Here is a 27016-nt window from a genome sequence, read left to right on the forward strand (position 1 = left end):
AGTAATTATTTTAAAGTTTTCTTCCCTCTCCTTTTATTTTAAAGTTAGTACTGCTTTACTTTAGTTTGGGGCTAGGGACTTGTGTTCTTTTTGATGGTACTAGTTTTTCTAAAATATCTGGTCATTCTTAGTTATCTTTTCATATTTGTACTGGTGTGTCCCTCTTCTAAAAGCAAATACTAGTTTCTGACTACAACAACCTATATGCTGTGGTTGCAGATGACAAGCAGGGCATGTGGAAGGACCTAGTCTGTGAGTAACTTGCCTTTCAGTGCATGAAGTTCCTTCCCATTTCTCCTCGAGGTCACAAACTACTTGTGACACTGTACTGTGCCTCTAGGTCAGCACATTTTAAATATTCCATATACTTATATCAGTGCAAGTGTGCAGTAAGATCTTCATTAAAATATTTTGTCAAAAGAGAAATGTAACTATATGTTGTTTGAGATATGTATAACAATGTGACAAAAAAAGTTATGAATAAAAGTCATAAGGATTTTTCATGGAACTGCCAACAAAAAGTGTTTAAAAATAAAATTAAGTGTCAAAGGTATTAAATAAAATAAAAAATCATTTGTAATTGATGGAAGAGACATTTCCCACTGACACTGCTTTGAAATGTATAAAAAGTTATAGACATATTTCTCCTCATCAGTAATGATAAATAAGAAAACAAAAATAGCATTTGCAAGCATAACAAAAATTAAAAGGTTCAGTACCTCATTTCAAATATTCATATATATTCTAAATGAATTTTAGAGTGATACATAAAAAAGAAAGCCAAATTAGAAGAAAATAAAATGAAATTTAGTGTTGAGAATTTCTAAGAGATATAGTGTCAATGATTTAAAAATATATATATCATTGACCGATTTGACTATAAGGAAACTTAAAACTCCACATGGAAAAAAATGACAACATTGAAACCTATATACTGTTGGTGCATATACTGTTGTCTTAAATAAAATTGTCTGGATATTTTTCATGAATCCTATTCTGTCCATTATAATTAATTTTAAAAACTAAATACAGGGCTTTACTGTTAAAACTCATCTGGTAGTTTCAGCCAAGTATTCCATTTTGTAGAAATTATTTCAAATATAGATTTTGTCATAAATACTACTAGCAATTCAGAGCTAATATGTGTCATCTCTTTGTGTACATTTTTACCATCTCAGAAACTCAGTGGCCTTATTAGAAAAGTGCAGATAAACTCAAAAAGGAATTTAAGGAATATGGATTATGCTTGAATTAAGGCTCTGTTACCTTTATTTGGTCTGATTTCTACATTAGAACAAAGAAATCAAAGATCTTAAAGGAAAACTCCCCTGTGACCTTGTTATGCTTGGTCATTAAATGGCCACGATCATTTTAGGTATAAATAACATAAATAAATTGTTTAATTTATAGATTTTTAAGTCAAGGGATTGAAGACTGGAACTGCCAGACGTTTTCCCAATGGGTGTTATCTCATCCAGGACAAGTGGTACTTACTGTGGTAAGTTAATGCTGCCTTGATGTATGTATACAGGGACACCTTGGAGATATTGCAGGTTCAATTTCAGACCATTGTAATAAAGAGGCTATTCCAATAAAGTGAGTCACATGAATTTTTTTCCCTAGGGCATATAAAAGTTATGTTTACACTATCCTGTAGTCTGTGTTTTTTTGTTTTTTTTTTTTTCCTGTCACCCAGGCTGGAATGCAGTGGTACAATCTCAGCTCACTGCAACCTCCGCCTCCCAGGTTCAAGTGATTCTGCTGCCTCAGCCTCCTGATTAGCTGGGACTACAGGTGTGCACCGCCATGCCTGGCTAATTTTTGTATTTTTAGTAGAGATGGGGTTTTACAATGGTGGCCAGGCTGGTCTTGAACTCCTGACCTCGGATGACTTGCCCACCTCAGCCTCCCAAAGTGCTAGGATTACAGGAGTGAGCCACCATGCCTGGCCTCCTGTAGTCTGTTAACTGTACAATAACGTTATGTCTAAAAAATGTGCATGCCTTAATTAAAAATGCTTTGTTGCTAAAAAATGCTAACAATCATCTGAGCCTTCAACAAGTCATAATTTTTTTGCTGTTGGAGGGTATTACCTAGATTTTGATGGTTGCTGACTGATCAGGGTGGTGGTTGCTAAAGGTTAGGATGACTGTGGCAATTTCTTAAAATTAGATAATAATGAAGTTTGCCACATGGCTTGACTCTTCCTTTCCCAAAAGATTTCTTTGTAGCGTGTGATATTTTCTGCTAGCACTTTACCCACAATGGAAATTCTTTCAAAATTGGAGTCAGTTCTCTCAGACTCTGCCACTGCTTTATCAACTAAGTTTACATACTATACTAAATCCTGTTTTGTCATTTCAATAATGTTCACAGCAACTTCATTAGGAGTAGATTCTGTCTCAAGAAACAACTTTCTTTGCTTATCCATAAGAGGCAACTTGTCTTCCATTCAAGTTTTGTCATGAGATTGCAGCAATTCCGTCATTATCTTCAGGCTCCACTTTTAATTCTAGTTCTCTTGCTATTTCCACCACATCTACAGTTACTTCCAGTGAAGTAAAGTCATCCATGAGAGTTGGAATCAACTTCTTTCAAAGTCCCACTAATGTGGCTATTTTGACCTTCTTCTATGAATCATGAATGTTCTTAATGGCATCCAGGATGGTGAATGCTTTCCAGAAGGTTTTCTATTTACTTTGCCTAGACCCATCAGAGGAATCACTATCTATGGAAGCTATAGCCTTATGAAATGTATTTCTTAAATAATGACTTGGAAGTCAAAAGTACTACTTGACCCATGGGCTACAGAATGGATATTTTGTTATCAGGCATGAAAACAACATTAATCTCCTTGTACATCTCCATCAGAACTCTTGGGCGACTGGATGTGTTGTTAGTGAGCAGTAATATTTTGAAAGAAATCTTTTTTTCTGAAAAGTAGGTCCCAACAGTGGGCTTAAAATATTCAGTAAACCATGCTGAAAACAGAAATGCCGTCATACAGGCCTTGCTGTTCCATTTATAGAGCACGGGCAGAGTAGATTAAGCATAATTCTTAAGGGTCCTAGGATTTTCAAAACAGTAAGTGAGCATTGGCTTCAATTTAGAGTCACAGGCTGCATTAGCCTCTAACAAGAGAATCAGCCTGTCATTTGAAGCTTTGAAGCCAGGTATAGACTGCTCTCCAACTACAAAAGTCTTGGATGGCCTCTTCTTCCAACAGAAGGGTATCTCATCTACCTTGAAAATCTGTTGTTCAGTGTATCCACTTTCATCAGTTATGTTAACCTAGGTCTTCTGGATAACTTACTGCAGCTTCCACATCAGCACTTGCTACTTACCTTTGCACTTTTATGTTACTGAGACAGCTTCTTTCTGTAAACCTCATGAGCCAACTTCTGCTAGCTTCAAACTTTTCTTCTGCAGTGTTGCTTATGTCTCTCAGTCTTCACAGAATTCAAAAGAGTTAGAGCCTTGCTCTGGATTAGGCTTTGTCTTAAGGATATTATGGCTGGTTTGATCTTCTATTCAGACCACTAAAATTTTCTCCATATCAGCAATAAGGCTGTTTTGCTTTCTTACCATTAGTGTGTTCACAGGAGTAGCACTTTTAATTTTCTTCAAGAATTTTTTTCCTTTGCATCCACAACTTGACTGTTTGACAGAAGAGGTCTAGCTTTCAGCCTGTTTTGGCTTTTGGCATGCCTTCCTCATTAAGCTTAATCATCTCTAACTTTTAATTTTAAGAGAAGAGAAGGATGTGCGACACTTCTTTTTACTTGAACACTTAGAGGCCGTTGTAAGGTTATTAGTTGGCCTAAATTCAATATTATTGTGTCTCAGGGATTAGGGAAACCCAAGAAGAAGGAGAGAGATGGGGGAATGGCTATTTGGTGAAGAAGATAAGACACAAAGAGCATTTATCGATTAAGTTTGCTGTCTTATATGGGCATCATCTGTGGTCCTTCCAAACAATTACAATAGTAACATCCAAGATCATTAATCACAGATCACCATAACAGATATAATAATGAAAAGGTTGGAAATATTCTGAGAATTACCAAAATGTGATGCAGAGACATGAAGTGAACACATACTATTGGAAAAATGACACTGATAGACTTGCTCAATGCAGGGTTGCCAGAAATCTTCAATTTGAAAAAAAAAATGCAGTATGTGTAAAGTGCAATAAAATGAAGCACAATACAAAAAGGTATGCCTGTATAAGTATTTAGTTTGTGGCTACATTGCCAAGAAAGCAACGATTTGGAAAATAAATCATTATGAAGCGTACTGGTATCTGTAGCTTACTTTGAAATGCATAAGATGAGTAGATTCATGACAAATATAGCAAAAAGTTAATTGTAGAATGTAGGTGGTGAATATATAAGTATTCATTGTATAATTCCTTCAACTTCACTATAGTTTTGAAAATCTTTATAATTTTAAATGAAAGTAGAACTGTTTTCTTAAGCATGTCACTATATTGTATTGCATTAGTTTTCTACTGTTGTTATTAAAAAGTTACAAAAAACTTGGTGGCTTAAAACAACACAGCTTTATTATCTTATAGTTCAGTAGGTTAGAAGGCCAACTGATAGGTCTCCGTGGGCTAAGATCAAGGTGTCAGCAAAGCTGTGTTCCTTTCTAGAGGCTCTTGGGGAAAATCTGTTTCTTTGCCTTTTCAGCTTCCAGAGGCCATTTGGCATTCCTTGGCTCACAGCCCATTCCTCCATTTTCAAAGTCAGCAATGTGCATCTCTCTGACTTTTCTTCAGTAGTCCTCGCTCCCTCTGTTCACAGGTAGAAAAAGTTACCCAGTTTTATGATTACATGTGTTTTATGGATACACATTTGACCCACCCAGATAATCCAGGATAATCTCTCTAGCTCAATTTTCTTAATTCAATTCTATCTGAAAAGTCCCTTTTGCCATTTAAGGTGACATATTCACAGGTTCTGGGAATTAGGAAATGACTTTGTAGAGAACCATTATTCTGCCTACTACATGTATATTTGCTAGAGCTAATTATTGTTTTTCTGGGTCTCATAAGAGAGAGGGAAAACTAGGAAGTTGTGATGTCAATAAAACAAAAATTGGCAGTTATTTTGAGAAGTGTGGTTGGAGCCAGGGGAGTGATAAAATTTCCCCTATCAGCATGTGTAGAATAAGAGAAGAGGGACAAGGAAAGACCTCAAGCAACATGAACAGCTAAGGAATAGGCAAAAGAAAGGGACTGAAAAAGAGTGGCCAAAAAAGAAAAAAAAATTAGAGTTGTCATGGAAGCTAAAGAGGAAGAAAGGTGTGTTTTTGTTTGTTTCTTTGATTTTTCTCTAGAAAAACTGAGTAATCATTTTTAAAAGTGAGTGGCCATCATTTTAAAAGATCTGTAAACTATATTATATCTGTCAACAGTCATTTTCTGGAGTGATGAAGATAGAAGTCATATTGCCAGGAGGTACCATTATCAAGTTTTTTTTTTTCATCAGCTTTTATTTTAAGTTCAAGGGTACATGTGAAAGATGTGCAGGTTTGTTACATAGGTAAAGGTGTGCCATGCTGCTTTGCTGCACAGATCATCCCATCACCTAGGTATTAAGCCCAGCACCCATTAGCTATTCTTCCTGATGCTCTCCCTGCCTCCACCCATGCAACAGGCCCCAGTGTGTGTTGTTCCTGCCACCCTTCCATCCCATGTGTCTGTATGTTCTCATCATTCAGCTCCCATTTATAAGTGAGAACATATGGTGTTTGTTTTTTTGTTCCTGCATTAGTTTGCTGAGGGTAACGGCTTCCAGATCCATCTGTGTCCCTGCAAAGGACATGATCTCATTCTTTTTATGGCTTCATAGTATTCCATGATGTATGCATACCACATTTTCTTTATCCACTCTATTATTGATGGGCATTTGTGTTGATTTCATGTCTTTGCTATTGTGAATAGTACTGCAATGAATATACATGTGTGCATGTATCTTTATAATAGAATGATTTATATTTTTTGAGTATGTACCCAGCAATGGGATTGCTGGATCAAATGGTATTTCTGCCTCTAGGTCTTTGAGGAATCACCACACTATCTTCCACAATGTTAAACTGATTTACACTCCCACCAGCAGTGTAGCAGTACATAAATGTTCCCTTTTCTCCACAACCTCACCAGCATCTATTTTTTTACTTTTTAACAATAGCCATTCTGATTAGTGTGAGATGGTATCTCATTGTAGTTTTGATTTGCGTTTCTCTAATGATTAGTAATGTTGAGGTTTTTTTCAAATGTTTGTTGGGCACACGTATGTCTTTTTTTTTAGAAGTATCTGTTCATGTCCTTTGCCCACTTTTTAATGGAGTTTTCTTTCTCTGGTAAATGTGTTTAAGTTCCTTGTGAATTCTGGAGATTAGCCCTTTGTCAGATGGAGAGATTGCAAAAATTTTCTCCCATTCTGTAGGTTGTCTGTTCACTCTGATGATAGTTTCTTTTGCTGTCCTGTGCAGAAGCTCTTTAGGTGAGTTCAATCTCATTTGTCAGTTTTCGCTTTTGTTGCAATTGCTTTTGGAATTTTTGTCATGAAGTCTTTGCCTATGCCTATATCCTGACTGGCATTGCCTAGATTTTTTTCTAGGATTTTGATAGTTTTGGTTTTTAGATTTAAGCCTTTATTCCACCTTGAGTTAATTTTTGTATATGGTGTAAGGAAGGGTTCCACTTTCAGTTTTCTACATATGGCTAGCCATTCTCCCAGCACCATTTATTAAATAGGAAATCCTTTCCTCATTGCTTGTTTTGATCATGTTTGTGGAAGATCAAATGGCTGTAGGTGTGAGGTTCTATTTCTGGATTCTCTATTCTGTTACATTGGTCTATGTGTCTGTTTTTGTACCAGTATCATGCTGTTTTGGTCACTGTCACCTTGTAGTACAGTTTGAAGTCAGGTAGTGTAATGCCTCCAGATGTGTTCTTTTTGCTTAGTATTGACTTGGCTATTTGGGCTCTTTTTTGGTTCCATATGAATTTTAAAATAGTTTTTCTAATTCTATGAAGAATGTCAGTGGTAGTTTAATGGGAATAGCATTGAATCTATAAATTACTTTGGGTAGTATGGCTATTTTTATGATACTGATTCTTCCTATCCATGAGCATGGAATGGTTCTCCATTTGTTTGTATCCTCTCTGATTTCCCTGAGCAGTGGTTTGTAGTTCTTCTTGAAGAGGTACTTCATTTCCCTTGTTAGTTGTAATTCCTAGGCATTTTATTCTTTTTGTAGCAATTGTGAATGGGAGTTTATTCATGATTTGGCTCTCTGCTTGCTTGGTGGTATATATAGGAATGCTAGCAATTTTGGCACATTGATTTTATGTCCTGAGACTTTGCTGAAGTTGCTTATCAGCTTAAGAAGCTTTTGGGCTGAGATGATGGGGTTTTCTAGATACAGGATCATGTTATCTGCAAACAAAGATAATTTAACCTCCTCTCTTCCTATTTGAATACCCTTTATTTCTTCCTCTTGCCTGATTGCCCTGGCTGGAACTTCCAATACAATGTTGAATAGGAATGGTGAGAGAGGGCATCCTTGTTTTGTGCCAGTTTTCAAAGAGAATGCTTCCAGCTTTTGCCCATTTAGTATGATATTGGCTGTGGGTTTGTCATATATAGCTCTTATTATTTTGAGGAATGTTCCTCCAATACCTAGTTTATTGAGAGTTTTTAACATGAAGAGATGTTGAATTTTTTCAAAGGCCTTTTCTGTATTTATTGAGATAATCATGTGGTTTTTGTCTTTAGTTCTCCTTATGTAATGAATGACATTTATTGATTTGCATATGTTGAACCAACCTTGCATTCTGGGTATAAAGCCAGCTTGTTCTTGGTGAATAAGCTTTTTGATGTGCTGCTGGATTTGGATTTGCCAATATTTTATTGAGGATTTTTGCATCAATGTTCATCAGGGATTTTGACCTGAAGTTTTCTTTTTTTGTTGTATCTCTGCCAGATTTTGGTATCAGGGTGATGCTAGTATCATAGAATGAGTTAGGAAAGAGTCCTTCCTCTTCAATTTTTTGGAATAGTTTCAGTAGAAATAGTACCAGCTTCTCTTCATACCTCTGATAGTATTCAGATGTGAATCCATCTGGTCTTGGGATTTTTTTGGTTGGCAGCCTATTTATTACTGCTTCAATTTCACAACTCGTTATTGGTCTATTCAGGGACTTGATTTTTTCCTGGTTCAGTCTTGGGAGGGTGTATTTGTCCAGGAAATTGTCTATTTCCTGTTTTATTTCTGTCGGATCAGTGACGATATCCCCCTAATCATTTCTTATTGTGTTTATTTGATTCTTCTCTTTTTTCATCTTTATTAGCCTAGTGAACGGTGTATCTATTTCTTTTTTAAAAGCTCCTGGATTTGTTAATTTTTTAAAAGGTTTCCCGTGTCTCTATCTCCTTCAACTCAACTCTGATCTTGGTTATTTCTTGTCTTCTGCTAGGTTTGGGGTTTGTTTGCTCTTGGTTCTCTAGTCCTTTTAGTCGAGATGTTAGGCTGTTAACCTGAGGTCTTTCTAGCTTTTTGATGTGGGCATTTAGTGCTATAAATTTCCCTCTTAACACTGCTTTAGCTGTGTCCCAGAGATTCTGGTATGTTGTCTCTTCGTTCTCATTAGTTTCAAAGAACTTCTTAATGTTTGCCTTTATTTTATTTACCCAAGAGTCATTCAGGAGCAGGTTGTTCAATTTCTATGTAGTTGTATGGTTTTGAGTGGATTTCTTAATCTTGAGTTCTAATTTGATTGTACTGTGGTCTGAGAGACCATTATGATTTCAGGTCTTCTGCATTTGCAGAGGAGTGTGATCACTTTCTACTATGTGATCCTATGATGTGACCAATTTTAAAGTAAGTGTTGTGTGGCTGTGAGAAGAGTCTATATTCTGTTGTTTTGGGGTAAAGAGTTCTGTATATGTCTATTAGGTCCATTTGGTCAAGTTCAGGTTCTAAACATCTTTGTTTATTTTCTGTCTCAATGATCTGTCTAATATTGTCAGAGGGGTGTTAAAGTCTCCCACTATTATTGTGCGGGTGACTAAATCTCTTTGTAGGTCTGTAAGAACTTGCTTTCTGAAGCTGGGTGTTCCTGTATTGGGTGCATATATATTTAGGGTAGTTATCACTTGTTGAATTGAGCCCTTCACCATTATGTAATGCTCTTCTTTGTCTTTTTTTTTATCTTTGTTGGTTTAAAGTCTGCTTTTTAGAAACTAGGGTTGCTACTCCTGCTTTTTACTGTTTTCCATTTCCTTGGTAAATTTTCCCTTATCCCTTTATTTTGAGCCTATGTGTGTCTTTGCACGTGAGATGGGGCTCTTGAAGACAGTATACTGATGAGGCTTGACTCTTTATCCAGCTTGTCATTCTGTGTCTTTTAATTCGGGCATTTAGCCCGTTTATATTTAAGGTTAGTATTGTTATGTGTAAATTGTATCCTGACATCATGATGCTAGCTAGTTATTTTGCAGACTTGTTTTTGTGGTTGCTTCATAGTGTCACTAGTCTGTGTACATCAGTGTGTTTTGTAGTGGCTGATGATGGTTTCTTCTTTTAATATTTAGTGCTTCCTTCAGGAGCTCTTGCAAGGCAGATCTGGTGAGGATGAATTCCCTGAGCATTTGCTTTTCTGAAAAGGATCTTCTTTCTCCTTTGCTTATGATAAGCTTAGTTTGGCCAGATATGAAATTCTGGACTGGAAATTCTTTTCTTTAAGAAGTTGAATATTGGCCCCCAATCTCTTCTGGCTTGCAGGGTTTCCAATGAGAGGTTCACTATTAGTCTGATGGGTTTTACCTTGTAGGTGACCTAGCTTTTCTCTCTGGTTGCCTTTAACATTTTTTCTTTCATTTTGACCATGGAGAATCTCATGATTATGTATCTCAGAGTTGATCTTCTCATGGAATATCTTACTGGGGTTCTCTGCGTTTTCTGAATTTGAATGTTAGCCTGTCTTGCTAGGTTGGGGAAGTTCTCCTGGATGATATACTGAAGTACGTTTTCCAACTTGGTTCCATTCTTCCCATCTGTTTCAGGTACCGCATTCAGTCGTAGGTTTGTTCTCTTTCCATAATCCCATAATTCTCAGAGGTTTTGTTCATTCCTTATTCTTTTTTCATTATTATTTTCTACCTCTCTTATTTCAGAAAGATAGTCTTCAGGCTCTGAGATTCTTTCCTCCCCTTGGTCTATTCTGCTGTTGATACTTGTGATTGCATTGTGAATTTCTCTTGTTGTATTTTTCAGCTCCATTAGGTCAGTTATGTTCCTCTCTAAATTGGTTATTCTGGCTATCAGCTCCTGCATTGTGTTATTATTATTTTAGCTTCTTTATATTGGGTTAGCACATACTCCTTTAACTCAGCAAAGTTAGTTATTACCCACCTTCTGAAGCCTTATTTCTGCCAATTCATCCATCTCAGCCTCAGCCTAGTTCTGTTGAAATCGTTTGAAGGAGAGGCATGCTGGGTTTTTGAGTTTTCAGTGTTTTTGCATTTATTCCTTCTCATCTTTGTGGGTTTATCTACCTTTGATCTTTGAGGTTGCTGACCTTTGAGTGGGGTTTTTGTGGGGTCTTTTTTTGTTGATGTTGTTGTTGTCTGTTTGTTTTTTGTTTGTTTTGTTTTGTTTTAAGACAGAGTCTTCCTCTGACACCCAGGCTGGAGTGCAGTGGCACAATCTCAGCTCACTGCAACCTTCATCTCTCAGGTGGAAGTCATTCTCCTGCCTCAGCCTCCTGAGTAGCTGAGGTTACAGGCATGCACCACTACACCCAGCTAATTTTTACATTTTTAGTAGAGACAGCATTTCACCATGTTGGCCAGGCTGGTCTTGAACTCCTGACCTCAGGCGATCCACCCACCTCAGCCTCCCAGAGTGCTGGGATTACAGGCATGAGCCACTGCCTAGCCTCTGTTTGTCTTTCTTTGAACAGGCCACTCTACCATAGGGCTGCTGTGGAGGCTAGGGCCCCCCAGTGGAAGATGTCACCCAGTCAGGAGAAAGAGGATCAGGAACCCATCCAGTGAAGCAGTCTGGTTGCTTCTTGGTAGAGCAGGCATGTTTCACTGGGGGGTGACCCTTCTTTGTAGACCGTCTGTATTTTCCGCAGCCAGCTGGGTAGAATGGCTGAGTTTAGGGAACCTCAGAGATAGCGCTGCCCCTCACCCAGGGATTTCCCTCCCAGGAAGAGATCTCTGTCCACAGAACTGAAGACCCCCCCTAGTGAGGAGGAGCGAGTCGGGCCCCAGTTAAAGATGCAGTCTGGCCATAATCTGGCAAGGCAGCTGCACTGCACTGTGGGAGGGCCCCTCTTCATCTCCACAGCTGAGACTAGCGAACTGCGGATACGGCAGCCGCCCCTCCCCTGGGAGTTCTCTACTAGGGAGAGATCAGAGCTCTGTCCGTGGACCCAAGGACCTGCCCATTGAGGAGTAGTATGTCAGGGCCCTGGTTAAAGAAGCAGTCTGGCCCCAATCTGGCAAGGCCACAGCATTGCACTGTGGGGGGCCCCTCCTTGTCTGGACCATCTGCACTCTTCACAGCCTGCAAACTGAAACAGCTGTTTCCCCCAAACCGCAGAGATGGCAGCCGCTCTCCCCAACGGATCTCTGTCCTGTCCCTGGTGGACTTCAGCCCTCTGCCATTGGCTGACTGGGATTCCAAGCCAGTGGGTCTTAACCTGTGAGATGCTGTGGAAGTGAGGCCTACAGAAGGACGCTGCTTGGTGCCCTATATTCAGCCCACTTCCTATGGATGTGTATGGGCAGATTTTCCACCTTGGTGGGGATCCTGGGGCTGGAGCATGCAAAACTCCTGGGTCTCTGTGTGCACCTGAGTGGCTGTTTTGCAGACTCCACACAGCTCTGTGTACTGGACCCACAGCCCTGGTGGCGTGGGCTTAGGAGGGGATCTCCTGCTCCACAGGTTGCAAAGATTCGTGGGAGAAGCATGGTTTCCCAGGTGGGGTTTCACAATCATTCACTGCCTTCCCTGGCTGGGGCTGGGGGATTCCTTTGGCTCCATGCTGTTTACTGTTGGGCTGTTGTCCCCCCCTCCCCAACCCCACTGTTTCTCCTCACTCTCCTTGAATCCGAGCTGCTTGCCTATTCATTCCCAATGCGAGAACCCGGATATTTCAGTTAAAGGTGTTGAATTCACTCGCCCCTTTTCATTCTTCTCCAGGAGTGTTGTGGACTGCAGCTACTTCTAATCGATCATCTTAGCCCTCCATAATCAAGTATTTTTAAAGCGTACTTGACTTGTAGTTCTCTGTTCAATTTAAAATTAACATCATATCCTTTTACTTTGCCTTGACTCACAATTTTCAAGTCTTTGTTAAAATAACTTTTGGATTGTGTACGCAAGTTATTATTATCAAATCTTCTTTGTCCCTTTTGTTCTCCACTTGACTGAATATTGAAAATATTCACAGATCTTAAGCTGAGGAACTTACCTAAACTGTTCTTTACAAAGGTGACAAAATTATAATGAATCAATCTGCACACTTCTGTAGTTTAACAGAAATTCAAATAATCAAATCTGCTCTCCTAAGAAAAGATGTTTCTTGGATCCCTCGTCTTCCAAACATGCTTAACATTGATAAGCAGCCTGTATCCTATTTCTAGAAATACTTTATGATAGACTTCAACTTCAATCATTGAATGTTCTTTTGCCAAATTTTTTTCCATGTCTGCCTTACCTACTGCTCCTTTTCCATTCCAGGATGCAATTTACAACTCCCCTTTCTCTTGCACTTCTACATATGTCACATGACTAGGAGTTGCCTCTGAATGGATGTAAAAAGACACCTATGGGGGAATGGGAATAATTAGATGTCTGCATGCACTGGCCACTGAGAGAATTTGAAGATATAGTAATCAAAATTCCTTTATGAATAAATAACAAACAAGATATAGTAATTAAAATTCCTTAATAAATAAATAACAAATAAGAATTAAAAACTGGTTCACAATCTCCCTCACCGGAACCAAGTCCTCCTTTACCCTACACTGATACAGCCTAGGGAAGGGTCTCCACCTGTTGGATGTTCTCTCCTGAGGCTACAAATCTTGAATAAATGTCTCAAGGACAGCAGTACTGGCATCTGACCAGACTCTGCCATGACATGGCCTTGACTGTGATTCCTCTTGTCTTCCCAGACTCTTGGTCCTGCCCACTTTCTAACCCTCAGTCTCTAGCCTCCTTTTGATCTGCTCATTATGAGCTTGCAACATCCTTTAAGAAAGCCAGTTCATTTCTGTTGCATGTAACCAATAATGCTGTTGATATAACAAGTTTCTCATCCTGAATGCTGCTATCTCAATCTGGAAAAATCTCACTCTATTAACTTTATGCTAATTATTCCCATACTCATATCTTGATAGCTCTTCTTATGTTTCTTGAACACTTCAAATTTAATATATCCATGAATGAATTCACTGTGCCACTTGCCCGCAGCATACTTTTCCTGCAATAGGTACTGTTGTAGTGAGTTACTGGAATCACAATTTACCCAATGTAAAGCCCAGAAACCTATAAGCTGTCCTGATGTATCCCCCTCTTTTAACTTCCAGAGTCAATCTGACCTTAATCCAGTAGACTTCTTAAAACAGCTCCATTATGTATGACAAGAGTGAGTGTCAAAAGATGGGCTGAATAAGAGAGGTCTATAAACTTTCTGAAAACTATGACTACAAGCTTACTGTGTTCTAGGTATATTACTTCTGAGTTCAACAGAGAAAAGCAGCACTAATTTCATCTCGGAGTTTTCTACCATTTTTACTGTCCCCACATTATTACTTAAGGTTGCTGGTATAAGATTTAGGAAGATTTCAGAATATAAGATTTAGGAAGTACAAATTGATAAGGCCCCCATAAGCATCAATCAGAATTCAATCTTTAGCCCTCAAATACATACAAATGTGTAAGGTCTCTTACACAAACACTCACATACACACCACATGACTTTATGAAAACATCCATTTTAATTTCAAATAAAATGTATGCTTCAATTATATATACACATATAATAACATTATCTTGCTTTTTCAGAGCCAGATCATGTTTTATAATGATTGTATTAAAAGTTTTGTGAGTTCTTATTCAAGAGAAAAATTGGAAAAAGTCCACGCTGGTCTGATATGTCATCTAGAAGAGGTTGCAGAGCTGGTAGTGCTGGATACTAGTAACTCTCGAACAAAAGCTGTACTAGGGGCACTGCTTACCCTTTATGTTCACTGCAGAGATATAGTGATAAATTTACTACTTAAAAATATCTTCAATGCAGAGGATTTTGAGTGGACAAGGTAGGTGGATCTAAATTATAACTACATACAATAACTTCTCACAAATATATCTTTAGGTAAATTGATTCTCTACCTCACACTTTGTCAAACTCGAGTTTTAATTTTGGGGGCTTTACCAAAATTCTAAGCAAACCAATCTGAGTACATTAGTTCCCCTTTATCTGCAGTTTCACTTTCCAGTTTCAGTTACTGTGGTCAATTGTAGCCCAAAAATAAGTGAGTATTTTACAATAAGATATTTAGAGAGGCAGATCACATTCACATGACATGTGAATGTGAGTATATTTTTCTACTGTTCTATTTTATTATGTCATCGTTGTTCATCTCTTACTGTGCCTCATTTATAAATTAAGCTTTATTGTAGTTATTTATGTATAGCAAAAGTCATAGTATGGTATATAGAGGGTCTGGAACTATATGTGGTTTGAACTATAGGTATCCTCTGTTTGGGCAGCAGCAGGAGGGGGGTCCTGAAATGTATCCCATGCAGATAAGAGGAGATTACTATACCCTACTACTGCTTTTCCTTCTTTCTCTTTTCTACTGTCCCTCCACCTAATTTTTACTTCTTTCTTCTTTGTCTTCCCGACCTGATTAGGCCCTTTTGATAGTTACATTCTCCCATTTCCATCTAGACAGAGGGCAGTATCTTTCCATGGGCAGTCAGAGCTCTACCTCAAGCCTCTTCTTTCCACTGTGCTGTTAATTCTGGAACAGACTGAGGGGAAACAAACTGAAGAACATTTCCAGCCAGCTCCCTAACTCAAAACTGCCTTCTTCCTACCTGGAGTCAATTAGTAAAATATGAAAGTATAGAAAAGTAGAGCCATTCTCACCTTTGGTGGGAAGAGATTGAGCATCAAGCTCCGATAATAAATGTACGGTTAGCATAAATTCTGCAGTTAGCATAAAAGTCCTGATTTTAGGTATGACAGTTTCGTTTAAACTCTAGAAAAAGAAGTAGAGGCTTAAGTATATAACTGAGGCCACTGTTGACTATATTTTATCTGAATACTTTATATCTGATATATATTTACATGTTCATTAAAGCATAAATGTATACTTTCTTAATTGCCAAAGAGGATATACTGTGTTAATGAACCATTACTCTGGAAAAAAGTCTAGTGTGTCATTATTACTTTTTATTAACTCTTTTTAAAAATGGAAATGAAAAAGAGGAAGAGCATATATAGAAAGGTAAACTGGAAAAGAGAAGATCCTGATAAGACTTTGTAAGTGTCTGAGTTTAGGGCTACAGTTCCCAAACTGTGTGTCAAGGTATCCCAAGCCACCATAGACAATTCACAAGGGCACTGCAAGATATTTTAACCTTTTGACGGAATCACAGCAATGTACAACATCTATCAGACACCAAACATGCTAGCAGCTCAAAATAGTTCTGTTTTAACATCAGATCATGCTACATACCTTTCAGTGACTTCTTATCCCTGCAAAGCTAGGTTTTGGCAGTTGCTCTCATAAAAGAGCAAGTATCCCATGAAAATCAGTGTAGCAAACGAGATTGGCAGTATCCAGTCTGATCCCAAGGTTTGATAAGTGGTGCAGTACACAATAGGCATATCTAAGTAACTGGTTATTTAAAAATGAAATAAGGCCAGGCATGGTGGCTCACACCTGTAATCCCAGCACTTTGGGAGGCTGAGGCCGGTGGATCACTTGAAGTCCAGAGTTGGAGACCAGTCTGGCCAACATGGTGAAACCCTGTCTCTACTAAAAATAAAAATTAGCTGAGCGTAATGGTGCACACCTGTAATCCCAGCTACTCAAAGGCTAAGGCAGGAGAATCACTTGAACCCAGGAGGTGGAGATTCCAGTGAGCTGAGATCGTGCCACTGCACTCCAACCTGGGTGACAGAGCGAGACTCCATCTCAAATAAATAAATTAATTTAATTTTTAAAACATTTAATGAAATAATTTTTTTTGTCAATTCATTTGTGTACCTTGTTTCAAGCAACCTACTAAATCATTAAGACAAAAATACTTATTAAACTGTTTTGGACCTAAAATTAAGAAAAGAAACTGTTAGATATTCCTTTTGGTCTAGGGTCATCATGAAAATATTACTGGGTTACTAAGAGTGCAGTGAACTGAGAAAGTTTGAGAAGCTCTGTTCTAAGGGAATACTAATAGAAAGGCAAAGGCTCTGGAAATTGATTTGCTATCAAAATAATGATTTAGCACTTTAGTTGAATCATAAAACAAATACTCGTCCTTAGGATAACAGAATTTCTTCTTTAAAAAACATTTTCTTCCACAAGTATTATACTTTTCTCTTTCTTATGGATATATGCTCTCCCATCTGAGACTTTGCAAGGTGGTTGCTTATAATTTTAAATTTTTCTTTTCTTTTTAATTTAAATTTATTTTTAAAATTTACTCACTTTTCCAGATTTCTTTATAATATTCCCTGTTGTTCCAGAAAAGATTTAAAAGGGCTTACAAGGATATGCACACTACTACGTGATAGCATACGTTGAGAGTGAGTGGAATGAGTGAAGAAAGGCAAACAAAGGCAAAAACTAGTGCCTGTGTAAGAGCTTTAATGAATAAATTCTGTGAAGATATTGTACCTGCCTCCACTTGTAATTCAAAATCAAAACAGCACTAAACAATTAAAAATGTGTAGGAATGAGTTTTCGCTGACAATGTTTTAATATTTAAAAAAGTAAAATTATTTACAAAATATTGTTTGATAGTTTTTCATTGATAGTGAAAATTTTTTCACTATCACAAAGGTTTTGTAACTCAAAACCTTCTAGAGGTGAACATTTATGGTTAGCTACACAATTCACAATTCACAGTGCTCATGATATAAATGCAAATCATTTTCTACAAAGTTCAATTTGTTTTGATATGTAGAACAAATAGCATTTCTCTTAAGTACCCTCATAATAAGGATCCAGATTATGATAAACATCATCTTCAATCACAGTCTTATTGAAAACCATAAACTTCAGAGGGATGATTCTTATATAAATCCCCCATTTGGGTTGACATCACACCAAAGCAGCATAATCAGCAAGGCCATTAGCCTCAGAGGGAAGTGTGTTCACATGTTTGTATTCTTCAGTTCTATTTCATACCTAATATGATCAGTCATTGATGAGTTTTATATCACACTTCTCATTTGATTTTAATTTTTTTACTTCTATTTGTTTTTTTAATCAATGCTCCATTTTAAATCCTGATTCTGTTTCTGCATGTGAAAAAAATAAAAATAATTTAACCAAATAATATGAACATTTAAAATTTTGTTTTCAGACATTTGCAATATAAATGGAATGAAAAACAAAAATTGTGCTATGTATCTCAAGGAAATGCCAGCTTTACTTATGGCTATGAGTACTTGGGCTGTACCTCAAGATTGGTTATTACACCTCTCACAGACCGATGCTGGCTAACTCTCATGGAAGCACTACACTTGAATCTAGGAGGCTGTCCTGCTGGTCCAGCTGGTACAGGAAAAACTGAGACTGTCAAAGATCTGGCAAAAGTAAGTGGTTTCTCTATCCAGAATAAAAACTTCTTTTTTTCTTTTTCTGTCACACAAATTTTGATGGTATCTTAAATTTACACCATTCCTGCTATTAAGATGTTCATTGCATTAACAAGCACATTCATTAATTCACATATAATTAATTCATCAATGACGTTTTGAATGCCTGTTGTGTGCTGCAGCTTAGAATCTCAATAAGCCAACATATGCTTTTTATTTAGCTGGAAAACTACTTGTGAATGATTAATATTGTTGTTGTGTGTGTGTGTGTGAGAGAGAGAGAGAGAGAGAGACAGAAAGTGAGACTGAGAGGGACAGAGACAGAAAGAGAGAGAGAGAGACAGACAGACAGACAGAGAGATAAAAGCAGTAGTAGTTACTGATGAAAGCAAAGGATATAGTTTGTAACCTAGAATTTTTTCATAGTTTTTTATTCATAGATTTATGTAAAAACGTGACCTTAATGCTCTATAAACTAATCAACTGAACTGTAACAGTATATGTACATTTATACTATTATATTGAGTTTTGTGAATCTCTAAATTTGATTTTTAATTCATCTCCATCTTGCAAAAGTTTTCTCAAAAACATAGACATTTTATTACTCTCGCAGTTTTAACATTAGTATTTTGTGTCATAATTCAAGAAAGATATTAAAATATTTTTGTTTCCCAGTCCTTAGGCAAACATTGTGTGGTCTTCAACTGTTTTGAGAATCTGGATTATAAGGTAAAGCTTAAACATGTGTCAGGAAGAAATATTGTACACATAAAACGTAAAACAATTCATTGAAGAATAAAAGAACAAGAAAAAATATTTATCTGAGACAAACATCAAGTATTAACAGAACTTTAAATGCTATTATTTCTTTTAAACTAATGGACTAGAAACCTAGAATATAATAGAAATTTAAAACATTATATACGTTGCTTTTATTCAGGTGAACTACTCCTTAAGACAGTGGTTTTCAAACTTTTCAACAGTTGGATTCTTTTCAATAAAAAAATCTTACATGGAACATGAATATATAAAACAACTAAGAGTACTGCTTTATTAACATACATTTATTTTAAGTCCTAACCCCATACATTTATTTACTGAAAAGGTAATTAAGACAAGATTATGATTAACACAAATATTTGAGAGTTTATATAGATGATGATTACAAGTTCCTGTCAGTCTTGTTTTGTTTGCACATTATCTGACATATCTCATAACATTCTGAAATATGTCTCTTGCAAATCTACTCAAAGTTTCAAAATACTGCAATTTGTTTTGCATGTTAAGTTCAAACATTATACATTTTATTGCTGTCATTTTGTTTGTGTTCGAAGCACGTTACCTCTGAGATCCTGCATTTCCAATTTGTGCTCATTTAGTACATGAAAAATATCAACATAAATAAGCTGATCAATTATTATTTTTAAGATACTTACCAAATAGACTCTTGCCTCCTTCCTGGAAACTAGCAGTGGGGCCTATGAGGGCTCCACATGAGTGAGGCCAAAAAGCCTGCTAATTAAGATAAATAATATTTAATGCAATATTTTAAAAGTCAGAATTAATGCCCCCAAACGTCCCATGAACAAAATACCAAAATTTTAAATTAAGACAAGATCTGATTCCTGCTGCTCAGTGGAAGGAACCATCTTCTATATCCTTCTCGGTATGAGGCTCTCTCTTACTCGTTCCCATTCCCACTTCCTTTCCTCTTTGCCATACCTAGCGTTAGAGTTCAGGCATCCCTCAACTTGCATTCAGCCCACAGAAGTTAGACCTGTCAATATTTTTGTGTGTTTTGTTGCTTTGTTTTAGTTGCTAACATTTACAAACCAGTAGATTTCAATCCCAGACTTTCAGCCTCTCACAGAGCACTGGGTGCACCTGGTCAGCCTGGGCCTGCACTCTGGCAAGTGGCAGAAGCCCAGCAGCAGCTGCGTGCTTTAGCTGGGCCCCCTGCAGTCTTGCCTTATCTGGGCCTGTGGTTCAGTGTTTTGCATTGCCCACCAGCTGCCTGCCACTAAGCCATAAAGCATCTTTGCCTGATCCAGAAAAGGCAGCCCCAGATTCACACACTTTACACCCATCTGCCAGAAAGTTGTTCTGAAGACTCTGCCCCAGGGTGCAGCTCTGTGAGGGAAATGGCTGTCCAGGGGAGGGTCTGGTGCATCTCTGTACAATCCGTAAGAAGCTGTGGCCCTGTCTTCACGGTCCCTGTGAGCATCAGAGTTTGCTCTGCTGAGTGTTTGGGCTTTTAGAAGGGAAAAGCAGAGTAGTTGACTTGTCTAGCATCTAAGCAGCTGCTGCTTTCAACCCTATAAAAATGCCTAGAAGGGGGAAACGCAAAAGGCCTTTACTTGGTTTGGATAGCATGGGGAGAACATGTACAAATTAACATCTCAGTAAATTTTCTCACCATTATAATAATTTTACTAATCAATCTTTTTTTTTTTTTTAAAGATAGTGAGAAAATTCTTCTTTGGACTAGTTCAGTCAGGAGCTTGGAGTTGTTTCGATGAATTCAATCTAATTGATTTGGAAGTTCTCTCTGTCATTGCTTCACAGATCCTAACAATTAAGGCTGCAAAAGACAACTATTCTGCCAGGTACTTGTTGAATGTGTTTATGCCTTTTGAATTGAAATCTGATGCACACTTACTGTTTAGTTAATTATTGTTAAATATTTTTCCCCAATAAGTGTTTAGGTCTTTCAGGGGTGTGTGTGTGTGTGTGTGTGTGTGTGTGTTTTAAAGCACACATCAAAGGGAATGGCAGTTATCTTGAATGTTTCCATTACTTGGCAAATAATGTGAATATATTTATAACTCTAATTTTCAGGCCAACTTAGAGGTATCCAAATTCTTGCCCAAGCTTTGGAACAGTCTACTGAGCTACCAGGACACTGATGCAACTATATTTTAATTATTTTTTCAGCTTAAATTCTCATATTATCTTTTTATCTTAGAATATTGCATTTGAAGAACCCAAACAAATGCTGCTTTTTTTAATTTCCACATTTTTTAAACCTTTATTTTAAGTTCAGGGCCACATGTGCAGATTTGTTATATAGGTAAACTGGTATCATGGGGATTTGTTATACAGATTATTTCATCACCCAGGTATGAACTAGTACCCACTAGTAAAGTTTTCTGATTGTCTCCCTCCTCCTACCTTCCACCCTCCAGTAGGCCCCAGTATCAGTTGTTGCTCACTGTAAGTCCATGTGTTCTCATCACTTAGCTCCTACATACAAGTGAGAACATGAGGTATTTGGTTTTCTCCTCCTGCATTAATTTGCTTTTGATAATGGCCTCCAGTTCCATCCATGTTCCTGCAAAGGACATGATCTCATTCTTTTTTATGGCTGCATAGTATTCCATGGTATATATATACCACATTTTCTTTATCCAGTCTACCATGGATGGGCATTTGTGTTGAATCCATGTCTTTGCTATTGTGAATAATGCTGCAATGAACATACTCGGGCATGTGTCATTATGATGGAACAATTTGTATTCCTTTGGGTATATAGCCAGTAATGGGATTGCTGGGTCAAATGGTAGTTCTGTTTTTAGGTCTTTGAGGAATCGTGCCACTGTCTCTCACAATAATTGAACTAATTTATACTCCCACCAACAGTGTATAAGTGTTCCTTTTTCTCCACAACCTTGCGAGCACCTGTTATTTTTTGACTTTTTAGTGATAGCCATTCTGACTCGTGTGAGATGTTGTCTCATTTTGGTTTTGGTTTGCTTTTGCTTTTCTCTAATGATCAGTGACATTGAGCTTTTTTTTTTTTTTTTTTTTTTTTTTTTTTTTTTTTTTTTTTTTTTTGACGGAGTCTCACTCTGTTGCCCAGGCTGGAGTGCAATGGCACAATCTCAACTCACTGCAGCATCCGCCTCCCAGGTTCAAGCAATTCTCCTGCCTCAGCCTCCTGAGTAGCTGGGATTATAGGCATGCGCCACCATGCCTGGCTAATTTTTGTATTTTTAGTAGAGATGGGGTTTCACCACGTTGGTCAGGCTGGTCTCAAACTCCTGACCTTGTGATCCACCCTCCTTGGCCTCCCAAAGTGCTGGGATTACAGGCGTGAGCCACTGCGCCCAGCCTGAGCTTTCTTTTCGTATGTTTGTTGCCTGCATATATGTCTTCTTTTGAAAAGTCTCCCTTCATGTCCTTTGCCCACTTTTTAATAGAGTTGTTTGTTTTTTGCTTGTAAATTAGTTAAAGTTGCTTATAGATTCTAGATATTAGGCCTTTGTCAGATGCATAGTTTGCAAAAATTTTCTTCCATTCTATGGGTTGTCTGTTTACTCTGTTGATAGTTTCTTTTGCTTTGCAGAAGCTCCTTAGTTTAACTGGATCCCATTTGTCAATCTTTGCTTTTGTTGCAATTGCTTTTGTCAATTGAAAGAGTTCATCATGAAATCTTTGCCTGTTCCTATGTCCAAAATGGTACTGCCTAGGTTGTCTTCCAGGGTTTTTATAGTTTTGGGTTTTACATTTAAGTCTTTAATCCATCTTGAGTTGATTTTTGTATATGGTGAAAGGAAGGGGCCCAGTTTCAATCTTCTGCATCATTTGTTGAATAGGGAGTCTTTTCTCCATTGCTTTTGTCATGTTTGTCAAAGATCAGATGGTTGTATGTGTGCAGCCTTATTTTGGGGCTCTCAACTCTGTTCCATTGGTCTATGTGCCTGTTTTTTGTACCAGTACCATGCTGTTTTGGTAACTGTAGCCTTGTAATATAGTTTGAAGTTGGGTAATGTGATGCTTCCAGCCTTATTCTTTTTGGTTAGGATTGCCTTGGCTTTTCAGACTCATTTTGGTTTCATATGAATTGTAAAATAGTTTTTTCTAATTCTATGAATTAAAATGTCATTGGTAGTTTGATAGGAATAGCATTGAATCTATAAATTACACTGGACAGTATGGTCATTTTAGCAATATTGATTCTTCTTGTCCATAAGAATGGAATGTTTTTCCATTTTCCATTTGATCAGTGTTTTGTAGTTTTCCTTGGAAGAGATCTTTAACCTCCCTGGTTAGCTGTATTCCTACGTATTTTATTGTTTTTGTGGCAACAGTGAATGGGATTGTGTTCCTGATTTGGTTCTTGGCATGGCTGTTGTTGGTGTGTAGGAATGCTAGTGATTTTTGTGCATTGATTTTGTATCCTGAGACTTCACTGAAAGAAGCTTTTGGGCCATGACGATGGGTTTTTCTAGATATAGAATCATGGCATCTGCAAACAGGGATAGCTTGACTTCCTGTCTTCCTATTTGGATGCCCTTTCTTTCTCTTGCTTGATTGCTGTGGCCAGGACTTCCAAGACTATGTTGAATAGGAGTGGTGAGAGAGGGCATACTTGTCTTGTGTCAGTTTTCAAGGGAAATGCTTCCAGTTTTTGCCCATTCAGTATGGTGTTGGCTGTGAGTTTGTCATAAATGACTCATTATTGGTGTTGGCTATGAGTTTCTCATAAATGACTCATTATTTTGAGGTATGTTCCTTCAATACCTAGTTTATTGAGAGTTTTTAACATGAAGCATGTTGGATTATATCAAAAGCCTTTTCTGCATCTATTGAGATTATCATGTGGTTTTTTTGTCTTTAGTTTTGTTTATGTAATGAATATATTTATTGATTTGCATATATTGAACCAACCTTGCACCCCAGGCATAAAGCCTAGTTAATAGTGGTGGATAAGCTTTTTGATATGCTGCTGGATTCGATTTGCCAGTATTTTGTTGAAGATTCTTTCATTGGTGTTCATGAAGGATATTGGCCTGAAGTTTTTTGTTGTTGTTGTGTCTTTGCCAGGTTTTAGTGTTAGGGTGATGCTGTTCCCATAGAATGAGTTACAGAGGAGTCCCTCCTCCTCGATTTTTTAGAATATTTTCAGTAGGAATGGTACCAGTCAGCTCTTCTTTGTATATCTGATAGAATTTGGCTGTGAATGTGTTCGGTCCTAGGCTTTTTTTGGTTGGTAGGCTATTTATTACTGATTACATTTTGGAGGTCATTATTGGTCTGTTCAGGGCTTCAACTTCTTTCTGGTTCAGTCTTGGGAGAGTATGTATGTTTAGGAACATATCCATTTCTTCCAGATTTTCTAGTTTGTGTGCCTAGAGGTGTTCCTAATATTACCTGATGGTTATTTGTATTTGTTTCCACATACATTTTTTTTTTTAAGGCAGACGTCTCACTCTGTTGCCCAAGCTGGAGTCCAGTGGCATGATCTCGGCTTACTGCAACCTCTGCCTCCCAGGTTCAAACAATTCTTATGCTGGTATTACAGGTGGCACCACCATGCCTGGCTAATTTTTGTATTTTTAGTAGAGGTGGGGTTTTACCATGTTGGCCAGGCTGGTCTCGAACTCTTGACCTCAGTGTGATCTACCCACTTCGGCCTCCCGAAGTGCTGGAATTACAGGCATGAGCCACCATGCCCAGCGAGATAAAAAGCAAAGTGGGTATACTGGCCACACACCTGAAGAGCCCTCTTGTCTTATTACTCTGAATTAATGTGCTTTTATTGAAAAGCTCTGTAATAACAGTATTTGTTAGTAATGCTAATGTTCAGTAATAAAAGCAAAAAATTTTTCTCTTTAGGTAATTTTAGTACTCATATGATTTATGAACATATAAAATTGTATTATAATCTAATATTTCTAATACAAGCTAATGGATACTAACTTGTGGCTTTTCTCTCATGGATTTTGTTCAAACTGTTAAAGCTAGTATTACAGGACTCATAAACCTGTGGATACAGTTGCGGGGGGGCAGTCACAGTAACATTTCACAGACTCTTTGCTACACCTCAGCCTCTGGAAAGTTTTCCCCATTTATGTCCAGTGAGTTCCCCTCTGTTTTGTCCCAATTGTTTTCCTGTTTTGACCACCCTCTTTGGTATCAGCTGACCAAGAAATCACTATAGGATTTCTCCTATTGTCTCTACCACTGGTGCTGATTGTAGGACACTGATGTTCATGCCAAGCATTCTATCTCATAGTGGTCCCAGAGTTTTTAAACAGGCTAGGGACACTTGGGAGACAGGCTGTGTTCCATGCTGAAGCAGGATGTCTGTGCTGTGCCCCATTCTGTGTTCTACTATATCTTCCAGGCAGAGCTCTTTTCTTCCCCAAGAGTCTCCCCAGGTTCCTTTTACTATGTAAGTCAACTCATTCAGCTAGGTATTTTCCAGCCTCAGGTCCCAGAAACATCTTTGGACATGATCAAATACATCTGAATCCCAGCAGGGGTGACAATTTTGGCTCAGCATGAGCCTCCTATTTCTTCTTTTTTCTCTCACCATTGTTTTTTCCAGTGTGCTCTGTTTGCATTTAAATGTAACACAGCCTTAATAAAGTTTCCAAACTCACTTATAGTTTTAACATACTTTGGGGGGACGGAGCAAGATGGCCGAATAGGAACAGCTCCAGTCTCCAACTCCCAGCACGAGCGACACAGAAGACCGGTGATTTCTGCATTTTCAACTGAGGTACTGGGTTCATCTCACTAGGGAGTGCCGGACAATCGGTGCTGGTCAGCTGCTGCAGCCCGACCAGCGAGAGCTGAAGCAGGACGAGGCATCGCCTCACCTGGGAAGTGCAAGGGGGAAGGGAGTCCCTTTTCCTAGCCAGGGGAACCGAGACACACAACACCTGGAAAATCAGGTAACTCCCACCCCAATACTGCGCTTTAAGCAAACGGGCACACCAGGAGATTGTATCCCACACCTGGCCGGGAGGGTCCCATGCCCACGGAGCCTCCCTCATTGCTAGCACAGCAGTCTGAGATCTAACCGCAAGGCAGCAGCGAGGCTGGGGGAGGGGCGCCTGCCATTGCTGAGGCTTAAGTAGGTAAACAAAGCCCCTGGGAAGCTCGAACTGGGTGGAGCTCACAGCAGCTCAAGGAAACCTGCCTGTCTCTGTAGACTCCACCTCTGGGGACAGGGCACAACTAAACAACAACAAAAGCAGCAGAAACCTCTGCAGACACAAACGACTCTGACAGCTTTGAAGAATCTCCCAACACGGAGGTTGAGATCTGAGAAGGGACAGACTGCCTGCTCAAGTGGGTCTCTGACCCCTGAGTAGCCTAACTGGGAGACATCCCCCACTAGGGGCAGACCGACACCCCACACCTCACAGGGTGGAGTACACCCCTGAGAGGAAGCTTCCAAAGCAAGAATCAGACAGGTACACTCGTTGCTCAGCAATATTCTATCTTCTGCAGCCCCTGCTGCTGATACCCAGGCAAACAGGGTCTGGAGTGGACCTCAAGCAATCTCCAACAGACCTACAGCTGAGGGTCCTGACTGTTAGAAGGAAAACTATCAAACAGGAGGGACACCTACACCAAAACCCCATCAGTACGTCACCATCATCAAAGACCAGGGGCAGATAAAACCACAAAGATGGGGAAAAAGCAGAGCAGAAAAGCTGGAAATTCCAAAAATAAGAGCGCATCTCCCCCGGCAAAAGGGCGCAGCTCATCGCCAGTAACAGATCAAAGCTGGACGGAGAATGACTTTGACGAGATGAGAGAAGAAGGCCTCAGTCCATCAAACTTCTCAGAGCTAAAGGAGGAATTACGTACCCAGCGCAAAGAAACTAAAAATCTTGAAAAAAAAGTGGAAGAATTGATGGCTAGAGTAATTAATGCAGAGAAGGTCATAAACGAAATGAAAGACATGAAAACCATGACACGAGAAATACGTGACAAATGCACAAGCTTCAGTAACCGACTCGATCAACTGGAAGAAAGAGTATCAGCGATTGAGGATCAAATGAATGAAATGAAGCAAGAAGAGAAACCAAAAGAAAAAAGAAGAAAAAGAAATGAACAAAGCCTGCAAGAAGTATGGGATTATGTAAAAAGACCAAATCTACGTCTGATTGGGGTGGCTGAAAGTGAGGGGGAAAATGGAACCAAGTTGGAAAACACTCTGCAGGATATCATCCAGGAGAACTTCCCCAACCTAGTAGGGCAGGCCAACATTCAAACCCAGGAAATACAGAGAACGCCAGAAAGATACTCCTCGAGAAGAGCAACTCCAAGACACATAATTGCCAGATTCACCAAAGTTGAAATGAAGGAAAAAGTCTTAAGGGCAGCCAGAGAGAAAGGTCGGGTTACCCA

The 27016-nt window shown here is 38.5% G+C and overlaps 1 protein-coding gene across 1 annotated transcript in view; it reads left to right on the forward strand.

The window, feature by feature from the left end:
* The window catches only part of DNAH14 (dynein axonemal heavy chain 14), a 526180-nt gene that overhangs the window by 190677 nt on the left and 308487 nt on the right, over positions 1-27016 (forward strand). The window contains exons 27-31 of the mRNA XM_045397720.2: positions 1411-1498; positions 14095-14348; positions 17632-17863; positions 18542-18595; positions 20327-20472. Coding sequence (XP_045253655.2) covers positions 1411-1498; positions 14095-14348; positions 17632-17863; positions 18542-18595; positions 20327-20472 — 774 coding nt within the window. The remainder of the gene's footprint in view (positions 1-1410; positions 1499-14094; positions 14349-17631; positions 17864-18541; positions 18596-20326; positions 20473-27016) is intronic.

The sequence above is a fragment of the Macaca fascicularis genome, chromosome 1, assembly GCF_037993035.2.
Source record: "Macaca fascicularis isolate 582-1 chromosome 1, T2T-MFA8v1.1".
Taxonomy (NCBI): Eukaryota; Metazoa; Chordata; class Mammalia; order Primates; family Cercopithecidae; genus Macaca; species Macaca fascicularis.